Here is an 18,680-nt window from a genome sequence, read left to right on the forward strand (position 1 = left end):
AGGCCCCCGGGAGGGGCGGCGAGGCCAGGGCCAGCCGGGCGTGGGGTGCGCACCCGGCTGGAGGCTGCTGGGGCGCCCTCCGGGGTGGGGGCGGCGCGGCACTGACCCGTGGGTGCCGCCGACGAGCTGGCCCCCCGGCCGCTTTGGGGTGGCGGCCGCAGCCACGGTGTGCGGGGGTCCACCGGGTCGGCTTAGCGGCACGCGGCCAGCCCGGGGCCCCGCGGCGAGCCGCTCCTTCCTTCGCAGGCGGACGCCGCGGGCATGGACTATTCGTACGACGAGGACCTGGACGAACTGTGCCCCGTGTGCGGGGACAAGGTGTCCGGCTACCACTACGGGCTGCTCACGTGCGAGAGCTGCAAGGTGAGCGGCGGGCCTGAGAGCGCGGTGAGGGCTGGCGGGCGGGACTGCCGTGGCCGTCGCCGCTGGGGCCCCTGCCGAGCCCCGAGGGGACCGGCCGACCGGTGCTCACGCCCCTGTCCCGCAGGGCTTCTTCAAGCGCACGGTGCAGAACAACAAACACTACACGTGCACCGAGAGCCGGAGCTGCAAAATCGACAAGACGCAGCGCAAGCGCTGTCCCTTCTGCCGCTTCCAGAAGTGCCTGACGGTGGGGATGCGACTGGAAGGTGCGCGCCCGCGCCCCGCGGGCCCGATGGGGAGGTGGTCCCCGACCTAGCAAACGAACCCCTTCCTGCGGACAGCCTGGGGAGCCTGGAGGCAGAGCCAGGCTAGCATCTGCGGGGTTCCTCCCGACCGCTCCCGCTGATCCCCAAACTCTGCCCTCCGCGCATTGGGGCAAGTTCCTAACCTCCAGAAGCTACCGGTCCCCATCTGGGGAGTAACACGTTCTCTCCCCCTGGTCAATGTAAGGATGGACCTGGTGCAGGGTCCCTGGCCATCATTAATGTCGTTATCATCATCATCCTCTCTGTCCCCAGTCCCTGGCCAGCCCTTTCTCAGCCAGCCCATCTTTTGTCCGTCGACCCACCCGAAGCGTCCTTCTTCAACGGGCTCATTCTGGCAGCCAGATCCCTGGTGGGGCCGGTAGCAAGGATCTGCCCAGGACCCAGGCCCGACAACCCGCAGCCCCCCGCTGTCTCTGCAGAGGATGAGGGGAGAGAGATGTGTCAGCAGCGAGGCCTGGGGCTCTCCCAGGGTGGAAAGGCATTGCTCCCAGCCCGCCGGCCCCAGTCGGGCTGTGCGCCGAGCCGGCAGCTGTTGGCCAAAGCTTTTGAACAGCCTACAGAGCTCGTAGGGCTCCGGAGCTGCAGACCACACGGCCAACCGCCTAGAGGAGGGGTCCTGGGCAGACGCGAGGTGGAGCGTTGTCCTGCCCCATGGCCATAGCCCGCCTTCCAGATCGGGGTCCTAGTGGTCTGCTCCCCAACCCCCTCCTATCCCTGCAGGTCACTCCTGCTCTCTCCCTCCTCCCAGAGCACAGGGTGGGGTCCTGTCTGCACAGGGGCTACAGAGATGCACCTGTTGGGTCTGGCCGGTGACACATTCTTGGCCATACCAGAGAACATCTGGTCAGCCAGTGAGGGCCCCTCCCCCAGCACAGCCCTAAACTCAGCTTCAGATTGGAAGCCTGGGTGGGAGGCAGTGGGAGTTCAACCGAGTCAGGCAGACAGTCCAGCTGCTGGCCGCCAGCACCCAGCATGTGATTGAGCCCAGGGCCCCTTCCCGCTGCCATTTCCCTGCCAGGCTCTGTGTTGGGCACCAGAGCTGAGCCTCCAGGGTCTCTCAGCCTGGGGCACTTCTTACACACACCCAGCATGAAAAGGATTGGCAGGGGTTGAGGCATTGCTGGACCACGGAGGAGTGTGGGGAGGGTGGGACAGTAGGTACTGCAATGGTGAGTCCCCGATACTCCCTGGGGGTGGTGACACTGACTTTGCCCCTGCCCATAGCTGTGCGTGCTGACCGTATGCGGGGCGGCCGGAACAAGTTCGGACCCATGTACAAGCGGGATCGGGCCCTGAAGCAGCAGAAGAAGGCGCAAATTCGGGCCAATGGCTTCAAGCTTGAGACCGGCCCCCCAATGGGGGTACCTCCTCCTCCTCCTCCCCCACCGGACTACCTGCTCCCCTCCTCTCTGCATGCCCCTGAGCCCAAGGGCCTGGCCTCATGCCCACCCCCTGGGCCTCTGGGCGACTTTGGGGCCCCAGCGCTGCCCATGGCCGTGCCCAGCGCCCACGGCCCGCTGGCCGGCTACCTCTACCCCAGCTTCCCTGGTCGCGCCATCAAGTCTGAGTACCCAGAGCCCTATGCCAGTCCCCCACAGCCCGGACCACCATACAACTACCCAGAGCCCTTCTCGGGGGGGCCTGGGGTGCCTGAGCTCATCCTGCAGCTGCTGCAGCTGGAGCCCGATGAAGACCAAGTGCGGGCGCGCATTGTGGGCTGCTTGCAGGAACCGGCCAAGGGCCGACCGGAGCAGCCTGCGCCCTTCGGCTTGCTGTGCAGGATGGCCGACCAGACCTTCATCTCCATCGTGGACTGGGCACGCCGCTGCATGGTCTTCAAGGAGCTGGAGGTGAGTCCCTGTACCAGGTGGAGTGTCTGGACACAAGGTCACAGGCGTCCTTGCTGTCTGTGTGGCCTCTCCCTGCCTGGTGCGCTGTGGTTTTCCAGCCTCTGCTGTTTCTGCATCTCTGGTCCCCTACCTTGGGTGCTTCCTGGGGACTCTTGGATGCTGTCTTGACCCCAAGATCCCATCCTCACCAGACAGGATGCCAATCCTTGCTGACCTTGCATGCCCTTCTCCCTCCACCCCTACAACTCTTAGACACGATGGGACAGTGTGTTCATGCGTGTGCACATGCGTGCACAGGGGAGCTAGGCAGACAACATCACCTTTCTCCTTGGTCTTGTCTCACCCTCCGTCGAAGTAGCTGAAGCAGCAGAAGCCACAGAGGCAGACCTAGGGAAGAACTTTCCAGTCACCTGCTATGTGGTGGGCAGGGCTTGAGGCCCCTCCATACCCTAGCTGCTGGCTGGCCCCTGGAGCCCGGTCAAGGCCCACCCCTCCTCCTCCTCCAGCCCCCCCCTTAGGGAAGGGCTGCCCCCCCCAGCCCAGGGCTGGCCATAAATAGCAGGGCCCCGTGCCCTGCTCGCGGGGCCATGGCAGCCTTGAGCTGTATTGTCAGTGCTGACGCCACTCAGACCTGGGCTTCCTCCAGGGCCACGTGGCCGGATGGGCCTGGGGGCACTGTGTGCCCTGGCTGGCATGGAGGGGCAACGAGGTGGGGTGTGGGCGTTGGGTATTCAAGAACCATCACGAAGCTGGACCTGAGGTGGCACCAAGTCTCCCCTAGTCGCTATGGGGCCTTGAATATTGCCACCTGCCATCACCTGTCACCAGTCACAAGGAACTCTTAAGCTTCCACTTGGTTCCAGCTGCTTCTCCCCTTCCCCCCCTCACCGCCATACCGCCTCCCCACCATGGCCAAGACTTCCCTGGAGCCTCTGTGCGGGCAGGGGGTGGGGAGTTGGGGGAGGGACAGAGAATTCGTAGCCCTCTGCAGCCCTGAGTCCAGGGGCAGGGCACTTCCTCTGGCTGTCTTCCGGGCCCCCGGGGGTTTTGCACACAGCAAGGGAGGCGCTTTTGTCCCAGCTCCACTGAGTGTTTTTTCCTGCTTCGGGCTTGCCTGCGGTGCAAACCTTCCTATTTCCGCTTTGCAGAGCCCCTGAAGGGTGCCCGGGAGGTGCCCACGGGGCACCCCTCAGTGAGAACCCTTGCCCACAAGTGCCAGCTGCATCGGCTTCCTTCCCGCTGGCCCCATGGACCATGTGGGGCTCCTTGCAAAGGTCTGGGCTGAAGTGGTCAAAAAGCCGGGGTGCAAGACTGAGTGGCTCTGTTACCCCTTTGGGTCAACTCCAGCTCCCCACCTCCAGGTGGACCCCTCCTCGCGACAGAAAGTGGTCCTAGGGAGACATGGGACATGCTCTGGGCAGTGCCCAGGAGGAGTGCCCAGAGCAGAGGGGGCCAATGGGCAGCAAAAGACCCTCCAGGTGGTGGTGGGAGTAGCGTGGGCTGAGACCTCGCTTCCTGCATTCCAGGCACTTCTGTGATGCAGAGCCACAGGAGTTGGTGGGTCAGAAGCAGTGCTTGGACCAGGAGGGGGATCCTTGGGTGTGGATGATGGGCAGCCTGTGGGGGCTGAGCCAGGGAGGAGCCTGCTTCCCCTACAGGGCTGGGAACCTCTTGGGCACCAGATGGATGACCTGTGTTTATTTTTATTGAAAAATAGAGAGGGGCCCAGCTCAGTAGCCTAGCAGCTAAAGTCCTCGCCTTGCACACACCAGGATCCCATGTGGGTTCATGTCTCTGCATCCCTGCTTCCCATCCAGCTCCCTGCTTGTGGTCTGGGAAAGCAGTCAAGACCGGCCCAAAGCCTTGGGACCCTGCACCCACGTAGAAGAAGAAGCTCCTGGTTTTGGAACAGCTCAGCTCCGGCCATTGTGGTCACTTGGGGTGTGAATCAGAAAATGGAAGATCTTCCCTCTGCTTCTCTTTCTCTCTGTATATCTGACTTTCCAACAATAAATAAATAAATCTTTAAAGAGAGAGAGAAGATCTTCTGTCTGCTGCCTCAATCTCCAAATGGCTACAACAGCCAGAGTTGAGCTGATCGATTCCAAGTCAGGAGCCAGGAACTTCTTCTTGGTCTCCCACATGGTTGCAGGAGCCCAAGCACCTGAGCCATCTTCCAACTGCTTTCCCACAAACAGTAGCAGAAATCTGGACCAGCCAGATTCAAACCGTTGCCCATATGGGATGGCAGCGGCTTAACCTACAGTGCCACAGTGCCGCCCCCTCCCGACTTCCTCTTTCCTAGCTCAGCTGGCTGTCTCTGCCTTTCCATTTCTATTGTTTGCAGCCACAGTCTTTTGGATCTGTGGAGGCACAGAAGCCAAAGACCAGAGGCTTGCTATCAGGCTCCCGGCTCGACCACTCACACGCTGTGTAACCCCGGGCAAGTGACTGCACACCTGTGCCTGGTTTCCTCTTGTACAAAATGGGCGGAGTTTAAGTAACACCCACTTCCCGTGCAGTGGCTAGGCAAGGTAGGACAGGTGATGGATTTGGCTCAGGGCCCACCACACACACCAAGGTCCCAGGACCTACGGGTCAGCTCCCCTCGCTTCATGTTCTGCTCTGCCACGTGCACAGAGCTGTCCGAGCCTAGATGGGCAGGTAGAGTAGGGAGAGAGTGCATTGTATCCACGCTCCTGCTGAGCTCCGGAGCAAATCAGTGAATGCCCAGGGCTGAGGCAGAGGAGGTGGGCCTTTCCTAGCTGCCCAGAGCCCGACAGCTTGGCCACTTCCCGTGACAGACACCTGGCAGAGGGCCCCATAGCCATCAGGGAGGGAGAGGGGGCTCTCAGAGACCTAATGGTCAGGCCCCTCCATTCCCGGCCCAGCGCCAAGGCCCCCGCCGGGGCAGACTTAATTGCCCAGATAGATAGCTGCATTTCGCTGTCAGTCCTGGCTGACAAATGATGACCCAGCAATCACGGCCGGGACAGCGCCGTGGCTAGCCCATGGCAGAACAGTCCCCAGAGAATTACCATGCCCGCTGACCTTCGGCTTGAGGCCCGGCTGGGGGGCCTGTGGGCAGGCAGGTCAAGCAGCTGCCATAAATTCCCGGTGTCCCAGGCAGGCTACACTGTGTCAAGGATCCAGGAAGATTTGTGGCCCAGCTAGCAGGGTCCCCCAGAGTCCCTGGCTGCAAAAGTTCTTGTTCCCCCTCTGTGTTGGGAGAAGCTCAAGAAAGTGGAAGGCAGTGGTCCTGGTGAAGTGAGGTCTCCAGGCGCCTGCTTTCTCATGCAGAACTACCAGCCACAGCTCCGGCTTGCTTTTAAATGAAGAGGGATGTGTGTATGTGTGCTCATTTTTGTGTGTGTGAGTGTGTGTGTGTGTGTGTGTATGCTCATACTGGCTGGGCCATGGTGTGGGTGGGAACCTACTGGCCCAGCATCCCAGAGCCCCCCACGAGGGGCAGCACGTGAGCCTTCCTTCTACCACAGAACAGGAACCAGGGACCAAGGGGCACACACACCTGGTATGGAGGTAAATATAGGGCATGAGGCATCAGCGTTTGCATGTCTGCCTGTGTCTCTCTGCTCTGCTGCCCCACCCACCTCGTAGGGCAGGACTGGTCCGTCTCCCGGATCTCTGGGCACAGGCGCTGTTCCCTGGGCTGGGACGGTTAGGTCACTGTGACCCCTTTGCCCGCTGCCTTATCTCCTAATCCTCCGCCTTATCTTGGGCCTTCCACCCCACCCCCTGTGCCTTCAGCTGGGCCCACACTGAGTGGGGTGCAGAGCTCAGCCCTGCTTAGCCTCCATGCTCCCCTCCTCTGCCCCATCTGAGTTGCCCACAGTGTGACTTGCAGCAGGCACCCTCCTGCCGGGGCCTCCAGCCAGGGGAGGGGGCAAGTGAGCAGAGCCTTGCCCCTTGCAGTTATCTTTGTCAAGCCTCAGTTTGCTTTCTCTGAAATATGGGCAGAATGCCAATGGGACACAGGCAATATGGCCTGAGCTTGCCTCCATCCTTAGATACTGTGGTGTAGTGCCTTGGAAGGGGAGAAGTGTGAGGGGCGCTTGCCTAGGTCCACCCCTGCTGGCTCGGCTATCTGTCCAGCCCCTCCCATCCAGGGCTGATGGGGCGTCCCGGCTGGGCTGGGTCTCCAGGTGGAAGGGGACAAGTGGACTGAGTTGGTGTGGGGAAGGGAGGAGGAGGCGGTCGGTGAGCACGGAGGACCTGGTCTGTGTCCAGCTCCTCTCTCTGTCTCTCTACCTGTTTCCCCTTTTCTCTGCCCGAGGACAGACGGGGTGCTGAGGGAGATATTTCTCTCCCCTGGGGGCCGCTCAGCAGGAGCTTCTCTGTACTCTGCATGCACCACTGTCTTGGGGCGCACAAATGTGTGCACCAGCTGCTCACTGACCCCTCCTTTGGGGGCCAGCAAGGAGCTGGACCTGTCCCAGGGAAGGCAGGGGCATGGGTTGGTGCTCCCAGAAGGGGTGTGTTCCATATGCCTGGGGTGTGAAGGACACCCAGAAAGGTTTGGGGGCGACAGGAGCCTGAGTGAGACTGACTGCACCTGTGGGGGCAGCAGCTCTTCCTCCACCCCTGGCTGGTAAGAGTGTCAGGTGTAACCACACAGAGCTGTGGGCATTCGGCCTCTCTGTGCCCGGATGTAACAGCTGTAGCATCCTCCCGGGCCTGGAGCACACAGTGATGTGGTCTATGTTCACCACTCAGAATGCTGCCCTGAGAATCCCTGCTGAGCAGGTGGTGGCTACCGAGAGGGGCTGGGGCTCTACCATGTGCCCAGTGGGCTGCTTATCACCATGGAGACTGTCCCAGCAATGCCAGCCATGGTTTGGGCCCGGCTCTGCCTCTGGGTGACCTCAGTAAAGTCCTTCACCCAACTCTGGGTGACGGATTCTGTTTGCTCATTTTTCTTTTTTTTTTTTTTTCTTAAGATTTATTTATTTGAAAGGCAAAGTAACAGCGGGAGAGAGACAGAGGGACAGCTCTTCCACCTGCTGGTTCGCTCTCCAAATGGCTGCCATGGCTGGGGCTGGCACAGAGCAAAGCCCGAATGGCCAGCGTATGGCCACACGTATGGATGCGGAGCCTGCAATGCCTTGTGGAGCTCCCACGGGGGTGCGGGGGCTCAAGGACTTGGGGCTGTACCCCATTGCTTTTCCCAGGGTGTTAACAGGGAGCTGGATGGGAAGTAAAGCAGCAGGGACTGGAATTGGTGTTCCAATAAGGAATGCCAACATCACAAGAGGTGGCTTAATCAGCTTTGCTCACAATGTCAGCCCTAGGTGGCAAATTCTTTACCTAAAACAGACAAAATGGGGGCATGGCCCTGGAGCCTCCTGACTCTGGCTTCACATGCTCCTCAGCCCATGGTCCAGAAGGTCACTCTCACTGGAGGGCGACAGGGTCTCCCCTCTCCTCCCCCTGCCCCAGAATTGGAAGACATCCAAAGGGGCCATCCGTGCCCTGTGCCCAGGGCCTGGGGGCTGAGCATGTGACCTGGTTGAGTCCTGCCTGCCGTGAAACCAAGCCAGCCCCAGCCCCTGGGTCCTCTTGTCTTCCCTGGGGGAGTGGGGAAGGTGAGGGCTTGAGTTGAGCAGAGGGCCCTGGGCTGCCCTCAGGGTCCTCCTCTGATTGCTTTTAAAGTGGCCAAGGCTGCCTAGCAGACTGATCCCAGGCCCATGATGCAGGCAGTACTGCCTGGAGTTGAAGTGGTCCCTCCCAGAGTGTCCAGTTGGCCACCAATTGCTGATACTCGTTGGGTGCTCACATATGGATGCTTGGCCATCTGTGTACTGTGCCCACTTGACAGGTGAAGCTTCTGAAACAGGAAACTTTTGGAACTTGTGTAAGGCCACATGACTTGTCCCAGGCAGAGTTGGGACCCCCAGTGCCAGGCGGATGGGCAGGCAGAGGGGGCACCAATGAGCAGCAGGAGGAGACCGGCTCTGCCCCAGCTGGCTGGTTGAGCCCTTGTGTGGCTTTGTTGCAGGTGGCCGACCAGATGACACTGCTGCAGAATTGCTGGAGTGAGCTGCTGGTGTTTGACCACGTCTACCGCCAGATCCAGTACGGCAAGGAGGGCAGCATCCTACTAGTTACCGGGCAAGAGGTGACTGCCCTGCCATCCAACCCCAGCCCCTCGCCAGCCCTGTGCCTGAGCTCTGAGGACACAGCGGCCCCTCACTCTGCTACCTGCCCAACCCTAGCCTCGAGAGGAGCAGCACAAGAAGGGAGGATCAGAGAGGCTCCCTGAGGCTGTGGCAGGACCCTGGGGACACCCTTGGGAGATGGAAGAAGAGAGGAAAGCTTAGGGAGTGCAGCTGCTGTGGGTGTGGAAGGGGCTCATTAGAGATGAGGCTGCTGGGGTTGGTGGGACTGGGTAAGTGGGCAAAACTCCTAAATGAATGAATAGATGAGAATGAGAGAATGACTGAATCATTTGCCCTTGATGGTAGGAAAATAGGAATGAAATGACAGGGCTGGGAGCAGGGGTGGGGCCGCAGGAGGGACACAGCCAGATGCTGGAGGGAGCAGGTGGGGAGGCAGGGAGGGATATTAGGGGGGCAGCTACTTCGCTCAGCATACTGGGGCCTGGCAGGAGTTCCCACCTGGTTGTCTCAAGCCAGCAGAGGGACAGGGCATGTTGGTCCCCAGAGAACAAGTATAGGCCAAGAGTGTCACTGTGTCCAAGTCCATATGGCCGTGGGTGTGGATGTTTGTCCATCACCATCTGACTGACACACACAGGCGTGGGTGGGTCTGTTACAGAGCAATCCTGGAGTGTGGTGTCTTCACTTTGTGAACATGCTGGCGGGCAGGGCCATGACTGTGTCCGTGTGTGGATGTGTCCATGTGTGGTTACCCAGACCTGCCCTCCCCTTGCCCCCTTGCTCCCTACACCCAGCCCAAGGTGGCACTCTCTACATGGATGCTGGTGGCACCACCCCTGGGCCAGGCCGTGGCCTTCTGGGTGAGGTGAAACCTTCAGCTGCCAGCCCAGCTGACTGCCAGGGGTCCCGTCTGCTGCTGTAAGGTGAATGGGGTGTCCTCAGCTCTAGGCCCAGCAGGTTGAAGAGAACTAGGAAAGAGTGCTGGAGGGTTCCAGGCTCCCGAGTAGGTGCTACCTGCACCCCTCTGGTTCCCAGGCCTGGCACTCCTGGCCTTGACTAATGGGTGCCTCCCATCTATGTCCCTGGTCAGAGCCTCACACGCTGTGCCCCCTGGCCCATGCCTGAGCACCCCTCTGACAACACCCTCTGACTTGCCCAGGTGGAGCTGACCACGGTGGCTGCCCAGGCAGGCTCCCTGCTGCACAACCTGGTGCTGCGGGCCCAGGAGCTGGTGCTGCAGCTGCACGCACTGCAGCTGGACCGCCAAGAGTTCGTCTGCCTCAAGTTCCTCATCCTCTTCAGCCTGGGTGAGTGGGGCAGGGAAGGCCCCCCAGGGCCGGCAGGAGGATGGTGCAGGGCTATGGGCAGGGCCCTGAGAGGCGCTCTGTCCAGCCACAGTGACCACGATGGGCTAGGGCAGGGGAAAAGGACCCCTCCCTTGTGAGGGTGTGCAGGTGCCTGGGTCTGGGAATGGGGGCTGCTTCCCCTTGGGTACTGGGTTTCTCTGAGGGGGTGTAAATGGGGCCAGAGTAATGCCATAGACGCCGCCCCCCCTCCACCATAGACTAAGGACCCCTGTCTGAGGACCTTGGAGGTCGCTGGCAGCTTACCCCAGAGGAGCTCGGCCCGGCAGGAAAGCTTCAGGGTTCGGGCTTTCTGTTGCTGGCTCCCGCCCTGGGTGCCCTGTTTTCCTGAATTGCCAGACTTAGTGGGGGCCCAAGTTCTCACTCTGAGCTCTTGGAGGGCTAGATCTATTTTCTCATCCATTTGCTTATTCCATAAATGTTTGCTAAGCACCTGCACGACTCCAGGTGTTGGCACCAGCCAACAGGAACGCCCACCAAGCCCGTGGCAGTGTGTGCACCCCACACTCTGCACGTGGCTGAGCCTGTGTGTACATGCAGACCCGGGAGTTGTGTGGGCCACTCACTTTTCATGCGCTGCATCGTGTGAAGAGTGCAGGTGGCCAAGTGGCCGGGGAGCTGTGAACGCACAAGGGGTCGGAGGCACAGGTGGCACTGGGAGGCAGAGCTGGAGCATTAACTTTACGGGAGTCCGGTGATCAGCAGGGCAACAGTTCCTGACCTGAGTGCCATTCCCAGTCCTCCATGGAGGGTCCTGCGGAGGGGTGGGTGACCCAGGGAGCTGCCCTTGTCCTTGAGTGCCCCCCCCCGAAGAACCAGGGTGTGGTCTTGGCTTCCAGCCCCTCCTCCCACAAAAGCTCCAGGTACTTAGGGGTTCCCGGGCCCAGCATGGCTCTGGCTGCCACCCATGGTTAATTCAGGATTCCTCTTTCCACGGAGGGAGATCAGGCACAGCTGGGCCCACTCTGCTTCTCCAGTTCCTGGTGGGCGTGACTGTGGCCATGCTCAGACATGAGAACCCCAGCCCCTCGGGGGCCTGGTCCCATTTTCTACATGGGCAGCTGAGGCCCGAGACACTGGACAGAGACTGTTGTGCTGGGCAGCGCAGGCCGCAGGGAGCGTGTGCCCCATTGCCGGTGGTTAGAGGAGGACACTTGGATTCTGAATTTGATCTCTGACTTGTGCTATTTCTGAGCGGTCAAATGCTTATCCCAACCCTGACCTTGCCAGAGGGCGTGGCGAGGGAACGCCCCACAGCCACACACACCTCTGTACTGTTAGCCTCATCAGCACTGTGAGCAAGAAGGCGGGTCTGCACAGGCTCTGCCACGCCTGCTGGGCCTCTGCTTGACTTGGGCACAGGGTCTGGCCGGGGTGGCTGGAGGAGCTAGGGGTCTGGTGAGGCTGGAACAATCGGGCCGGAAGAAGAGCAGGAGGAGGAGCGGGAGAAGGAGGCAGACCTGTTCATGCCCCAGGCCGGCTCTAGGGCAGGCGGGGAGCCCAAGGAGTCCACTATGTGGTCAGGCAAGATCAGAAAGCAGAAGGCAGTTCCAGAGAAGGGCAAGGAAGCCTTCCTGGAGGAGGGGCCTTCTTTCTGGCTGCTGCAGAAAGCGGAAACAAAGCCAGCAGCCCTGGAGTCATTCCCAGGTGAGAATCGGGGAAACTTCAGCATGGCTGCATGGGGTCGAAAAGGGGGTGTCCGGGAAGCTGGAGCGGTAGCCCGAGACTGGACCGTGCAAGGCCTTGAACGCCTTGAGAGTCTTGAACTGTCCCTTGTAAGCAGGAAGTGACACCATCACATTGCGTTTGATCCCGGCCCTGCAGCATGAAAAAAGGCTGGGCAGGGGACAGCCAGCCCTACCTGGGCTCCTCCCATGAGCCCACCCAGACCCCCAGAGCTGGAAGGGAAGCTGGGACCTGGCAGGGGGAGACTGCAACTTGCCTGTGACTTGCAGCTGGCACGGCGGGTGCCACCCTCGGGTGAGTGGCGCCTTCTGGGTTGGACAGCATCCCCCGCCCCTCCCCAGCGCACTCAGCGCTTCCCACCTCGCCTTGCTTCTGCAGAAGGGTGCCATTTGGCGACTAAATAGCCGTCTCGGGCAGGCGGCGCAGAGGCAGGTAAGGAGGTTTAATTAAAATTAGTGCCTCTCTCCTGGCAATCACGGTGTTTATGAAGATGGGCCCGGCTGGCATTGTTCCGCGGAGGACTTAATCGAAGCTTAATGGATTGACCTAACATTCGATTTCCTGATTCCCATTGAGGCAGCGGCGGCAGCATTCCCTTAAGCGTTTGCAATTTACCCACTGCTCCGCGCCAACAAAAGGCAGCCTGAATAGCAGCCCACTCCAGGGGCCATTGTGCGCGGGGGCGCCTGCCTGAGTCACCGCTATTGGGACAACATTCTTTATGCCTCGCTGGAATGAAAGGATTATTCAAATATTCAATTAAACCGTGAAAAGGGGGCTTTTCTGAGATCCCAGGGGCCCCCAGCTCCGCAGAGCTCGCAGGGGCTGCTCCCCGAGGTGGGGGTGCCATCACACAGCCCCCTCCCACCTCTGGGACTGCATGGAGCTGAGCAGGCTTGGGGGAACTGGCCCAGTTCCCCGTGGCCACCTCTGGGACTGTCCAAATCAGGTCGCCCTGTGAGTGACAGGAGGCCGAGATCCACAGCAGGGAAGTGACTGGGCCAGGAACACCCAGCGGGCTGTAGAGCTGGGACCTGCCATGTTCAGCGGGCCTCTCCAGGCCTGTCCTAGCATCTGTGGGAAGTGAGCAGGTGCCCGTGGGACCCTAAGCCATCTGTCGCATGGGATCCTGAACCTTTAGTAGTTTCTCTGGAGAAGGGAGAGTGCCTCATCAGAGTGGCCAGGTAAGGAGGGGTCTGCAGCCTCTCTGGAGGGTCCCGGGGCCCTTGGACACACAGCTGGCTGGACAGGGTGCAGTTTAGAGTGGTGTGGGGCCTGTGTCTGACTGTGGCGCTGCCTCCCCGCTCTTCTGGCCCGCGGTGGGAAGACTGCAATTTGGACCCACACAGGCCTGGCTTTTCACCCAGGTTCTGCCCTCTCCCCTGGGTTCCAGGCATGCGTGGACTGAGCCTCGAGGTGTCCTGCCTTGCCTGTCCGGGTGTCTGTGGGGATGAGCTGAGCTTGGTGCACAGTGCCTGGCAGGGCCACACGCTGGCACTGTAGGTCTCAGTTGCTGGGCTGCATGGCACAGAGAGGGGGCTCACAGCCCACTGGGAGGCCAGCGAAGTGCTGGGGGTAGGACCTGCCCCGCTGCACCTCACCCCACTGTCCCTGGCTGGGTGCAGTGGAGAACAGTAAATCCTGGTAAAGCCAGGCCTGATGCTCCCCACCCTCCCACCCAGGGCCTGCACCACAGTGTCCGGGCCTGTCCTCCGCCCCCACCACCCCCACTGCCCAGCTGTTTCCTTCCAGCCCCTTTCCAGCTTTGAGCTGGTCTTGATCTTCTGGCAGATCATCCCACCCACTCCCTAGCAGGGACTTGCCCAACCCTAGGGACCAGGGAGTGGGCAGATAGATGCAACAGGATTGAGATGGGGGGCAGTCTGCACCTCTTGCTTTCAGGAGGTCAAGTTGGGGGCAGCCAGGCTAGAGAATGGAGATGCCACGTACAGTTGGCTAGGTTGTTCACTGTGCAAGAGCACCTGGGGCGGGAGCAGCTGGCACTGAAACCTGTGGACCAGGGACCCTTTCTCTAACTGTCACAAAGGATGAGCCTCAGGAGGTAATGATAAAAGTGACCCTGAGAGGGAGGAGGAGGCAGAGAGGTGGGGTGGGGGCAGGTGTGGAGGCCAGACCCTGCCAGACGTCCAGGGCCCAGCTCGGGTTTCCTTAAATCCGACTTGGGACAACACTAGCCTAGGTGGGGTGTGCTAGGGGCGGCTGGGGATCAGGGTTGCCTGGAGCAAGAGCTGCCCTGGCGCAGTGGGCGTTAAGCAGGGATTAGCTAGCACCCGGCTGCACAGGGCCGACTCCCCCGCAGCAGCAGGGTTGGGCAAGCTGGGGACCACGGGAAAGGTGAAAGGGTCCCTGGCCACCCTGGCTCAGGCAGGGTAGGGCTGGGGGTGGGGTGGGGCTCAGCAGGGTCAAGCCCAGGGTGGGCTTGATGCCAGCCCCCTTGCTGGTCCTGGCAGGGCCTGGCTCCCTCCTCTGCCTTCTGGGCATCTTTAGTGGATGCCATTGGCCCTGCCCTGAAGACCTCCTCTTAGAGGTTGTGTGTTTTCCACGCAGCCCACGCCTGCAAAGACCCACTGGTATGCTCTGTTTGCTGCCCACAGCTCCCCTGGAGCGGCCCCCCACGGCTGCCTCATTGCCACCACACGCACACCCATGTGTGCCCCGAAGGCCCTGGGACAGCGCCTCTCCAGGGGTCCAGGGACTGGGCAGGGGTGGGAGGCAAACTGTGTCCAGTGTCCTCCAGGATGGGGTCATCCCGGCAAGGAGGGTGTTGGGGACAGTGGTGACCAGCACAGAGATGACACTGACAGCGATGGCTGTGGGAGGACGGTGCCCCGTGCTTCTGACCACGGTGACCAGGGACAGTGGTGGCGATGGCAGCGATGGTTTGACAGTGGCATAGTGGAAGAGCGACAGCAATGACAACAGCAGGGCCAGCTTGGTACTGGATGCCCCCTCTTCTCATCCACCTGCTGACAGCCGGGATTCTCCTAGCCACCCTGCCACATGAGTCTCTCCTCTCCCTCCTTTCCTGGGGGGAGCAGTCAGAGAGTCACGGCGTGCTGCGGGTGCACCTGGTGAGGCTGTTCATGACCACTGTGACAGCGAGGACAGTGGGCGTCACCGTAGAGACAGGTGGTTGTTGAGGATGGTGAGGGTCAGCTGTGGTGAGGATGGCTGTGGTTTGGCGGTGGTTTGGCGGCTGGAGGCCACCACCCCAAGGGCGCTGGACGTGCGGAAGGGTCTCTGGCCAGCAGTGACCGGCGCTCCTCCTTCCGCAGACGTCAAGCTCCTAAACAACCACGGCCTGGTGAAGGACGCGCAGGAAAAGGCCAACGCGGCGCTACTCGACTACACCCTGTGCCACTACCCGCACTGCGGGGACAAGTTCCAGCAGCTGCTGCTGTGCTTGGTGGAGGTGCGGGCGCTAAGCATGCAGGCCAAGGAGTACCTGTACCACAAGCACCTGGGCAACGAGATGCCACGCAACAACCTGCTCATCGAGATGCTGCAGGCCAAGCAGACCTGAGCCCGCGCCCGCGGCCGGCCCGCCCTCCAGATGGTTTATTTTACTACGCCAGCCCAGGAGCCCCACCCGCCTCGGCCCCGCCCCCAGCTCTGGAGGCCGCTTATTTAGGAAGGTGGAGGTGCACCGCCAGCCCTTCCCTCCCCTGCTCCAGGCCGTGTCTGCCCTGGAGTCCAGCCTAGGGGAGAGGGTTGGGAATTCCCTTGGTGGACCTCTGTGTCTCCGCGGATCAGAGGTCGTCCCTTCCCCCTCACCTGGAAACAGACAGGGAGAAGTTGAGCATCCCTCACCCCCATCCCGCCATGGGGCAGGGGACAGGGCGAGAGAGGGAGGCTGGAATTTGTTCCCTGGTCCTCCTGCCAGGTCAGTCTTCTTGCAGAAGCGAGCCTAGGCGCGGGATCTGACCCGGATTCCTGTTCCCTCCCCCACCAGAGCACCGGACTTCTAGCTCCACCCACAGCGGGCCGGCCTTGGGCTGGTATTTATCTGCAAGGATGCAGTCAGCAGGTGCCTGTGTGTTCCTTGCTCCCTTTGGGTTCCTGTTTTCAGCTCCAAGTATCCCTGGAAAATGGTGTGCGATGGCAGGTGTGAGCTCTGAGGCTCTGATCTGGGCAGGGAGTAGGCACCTCTTTTTCCCAGTGAGGATCCCCAGGGGGCTAGCAGTTGTTGTTTCCCAGCCCCAACAGCAAACCAGAGAAGTGCTGGTTGCCAAGGCTGGGGGCTTGGGAGTGTGAGGGAGGTTTGCAGGGCCCCGGGTGGGTCTCTGGATCATGAAGAGTCCTAGTGAGCCCCTCCTGCGTGGCCCTGTTGCATCGGGTCCCTTGCAACAAACCCTGGAGGCTGAGCCCAGCTCTCAGGCCTCGAGGCCCCAGGCGTCCACTGTGCCTGAGCAGCCCAATGTCTGCCTGCTTTCACACAGCCGCTGCAGCTTGCGCCAAGCCTGCCCAGCCACATGAGCTGGGCACTGCTGCCCGCTTGCCTCTCAGCGCTCTGTCTCAGTTTCCACCTCTGCCCCTTGAATTGTGTGCCCCTGCCAAGGCCAGAGACCCACCGCCCCAAAACAAGTGCCCTTACAAGTTCTCCCCAGCCCTGCAGCCCCGGAATAAATTTTCAAGTAGTTTCCAGCTGCTTTTGCCTATGAAGGAGTTGGGGGGTGGAGGGAGGGAGCAGCAGGCAGGTGACTTCCTGGTGTCATGCAGGATAGAGGAGGAGTGGGCTGAGGTTGGAGCAGAGCTGGGTGGGGAGTGCGGAAGGGGACACCAGGTGACATTGTCCCTCATCCTGGAGGCCTGGGAGTGGCTGTGGCTTTCCGGTCTCAGCTCCCATCTTGGACAGAAGGGTGTGGTCATTTGCGGGCACCTACTGTGTGTCTCACCGTCTCTGTGTGTCCCCTGTGCATGGGTGGGGGGCAGTTATCCGTAGGAGGCCACAGACCCTGGTCCGCCCCTGCCTGGCTGCACAGCCCAGGACCTTTCTGGGTCACATCCCTCAACAATTCCTGCCATCCCCACCCCCACTGGGTGGCAGCAGTGAGCAAGGCCAGCTGCTTGGGACACTCCTCCCAGCCAGGCTCAAAGCCACTTGCATAGGTCACAACTTCAAAACAGTGGAACAGGGAGGATAGGGGCACAGCCACTGGCCTGGACTGTCACTGCGAGGTCATCTTCATGGCCAACCCCTGGTCGGCCTGTGCCTCTGTGTTGATTAGAAAAAGGTGCCACTTAGCTTGGCAGGTTTTCTCTACCTTGGCACATGCCGAGCCCAGCCAGGAGATCCAGTTCTTGTCCCCAGTGTTGCCCCATCATGTGGGGCAAAGCCATGCAGGATGGCATAGGGTGAGGAAGGGGGCTGGAGTTGTGGCACTGTGGATTAAGCCACCACCTGTGACACCAGCATCCAGTATGAACACTGGTACTAGTTTAGGCTGCTCCGCTTGCAATCCAGCTCCCTGCCAACACACCTGGGAAAGCAGGGGAAGATGGTCCAGGTGGTTAAGCCCCTGTCACCCACGTGGGAGACCGTGATGAAACTCCAGACTCTAGGCTTCAGCCTGGCCCGGACCTGGCTGGTGCAGCCATGTGAATGAACCAGCAGGTGGAAGGTCTCTCTCTCTACCTCTGCCTTTCTCACAATAATAATGCTAAAAACACTAGTGAAAGATGAGGAAGGGATTGTATTTTTATTGGAAAGTCAGATATACAGAGAGGAGGAGAGACAGAGAGAAAGATCTTCCATCTGATGATTCACTCCCCAAGTGACCGCAACGGCCAGAGCTGTGCCAACCTGAAGCCAGGAGTTCAGAGCCTCTTTTGGGTCTCCCACACAGGTGAAGGGTCCCAATGTTTTGGGCCGTCCTCGACTGCTTTCCCAGGCCACAAGCAGGGAGCTGGATGGGAAGCAGGGCTACCCGGATTAGAACTGACGCCTATATGGGATCCTGGCGCATGTGAGGTGAGGACTTAACCACTAGGCTATTGCACTGGGCCCGCAAATTGGGTTTTGAGGATGCCCTGGAGCCCACAAGCCACACAGGAGCTGGAGGCGCCGGCAGTGCAGGCAGAGGAATGAGCAGTGTGTGGAGGGGCACTGGAGGGTGTCATTTTGGCTGGGGAGAGGGTGGTCCAGCTGCCTGTTGAGTTGGCTTGAGTGGCCATGGCACAGTTCACTGGGCTCCAGCCACCCAGACGGGGTGAGGGTGGGACTGGATGGTGTTCCCACCTTCCACTTAGGGAGCGAGCCGATGAGCAAGAGCATGCTCTCCAGTCCTAAGCTTCATACATGGTTACACAGATACTCGTGTGTGTGTGTGTGTGTGTGTGTGTGTAGAAGCTGAGGGTGTGGGCGGGGATACGAGACAAGCAGTCGGGGGAGTCTGGGAAGGCTCCCTCTGGCTTGCCCATCGTGACCCATGCGTGAGCCCTCTGAAGGGCAGGATACTGGTGTCCCACCTGGCACGCTGCCCCCTCTTTGTTGCCACTCAGCCTGCGACCCTCCAGTGCCCGGCCCCAGCAGGTGGGCCTTGGCGATGGCCACACTGTATTTACCTGTGACCGCCAGGCCCTGAGAGCCCCAGAGAAGATCCTGGCAGTCCCAGGGCGGAGAGGGGGCAGCTGTGCCCCCCGCCTCAGCAAGGGCCCAGGCGCCACCTCCAAGCAGTCCACCTGGGTGCTCTCTGGGTGTTCATACTGACCGCTACCCCTGCCCCCTGTGCCTCACTGTCAGGGACACCCCAGGTCTGAGTTCCAGGACACCGTGTGAGCCTGCAGTGTACCTGACGGTGGGGGTGTCCCGTCAGGGTGGGGTGAGGACGCATGGCTCCAGCATGCCTTCCCAGCCCCCGCGCCCAGACACTCACTCAGCAAGTGCTAGTGAGTGCCCCTTGCCCTGCTCACCAAGCCAGGCCAGCACCCCCA

The 18,680-nt window shown here is 60.9% G+C and overlaps 1 protein-coding gene across 2 annotated transcripts; it reads left to right on the forward strand.

Annotated features, from left to right (window-relative positions):
* The first annotated feature begins 237 nt into the window (after window positions 1-237).
* On the forward strand, window positions 238-15,273 carry NR5A1 (nuclear receptor subfamily 5 group A member 1). 2 transcript variants are annotated; one of them, XM_040963037.1, is made up of 6 exons: window positions 238-363; window positions 488-629; window positions 1,914-2,539; window positions 8,556-8,675; window positions 9,836-9,983; window positions 15,023-15,273. In XM_040963037.1, the coding sequence occupies exons 1-6, from the start codon at window positions 262-264 to the stop codon at window positions 15,268-15,270; spliced, it is 1,386 nt and encodes a 461-aa protein (XP_040818971.1). In that variant the 5' UTR covers window positions 238-261; the 3' UTR covers window positions 15,271-15,273. The 2 variants fall into 2 exon arrangements, with proteins under 2 accessions (XP_040818971.1, XP_040818972.1); XM_040963038.1 differs by lacking the exon at window positions 8,556-8,675 and having other exon boundaries at window positions 262-363; window positions 15,023-15,270.
* Window positions 15,274-18,680: the final 3,407 nt, after the last annotated feature.

The sequence above is a fragment of the Ochotona curzoniae genome, unplaced genomic scaffold, assembly GCF_017591425.1.
Source record: "Ochotona curzoniae isolate NIBS_2020 unplaced genomic scaffold, NIBS_Ocur_1.0 scaffold_3208, whole genome shotgun sequence".
Taxonomy (NCBI): Eukaryota; Metazoa; Chordata; class Mammalia; order Lagomorpha; family Ochotonidae; genus Ochotona; species Ochotona curzoniae.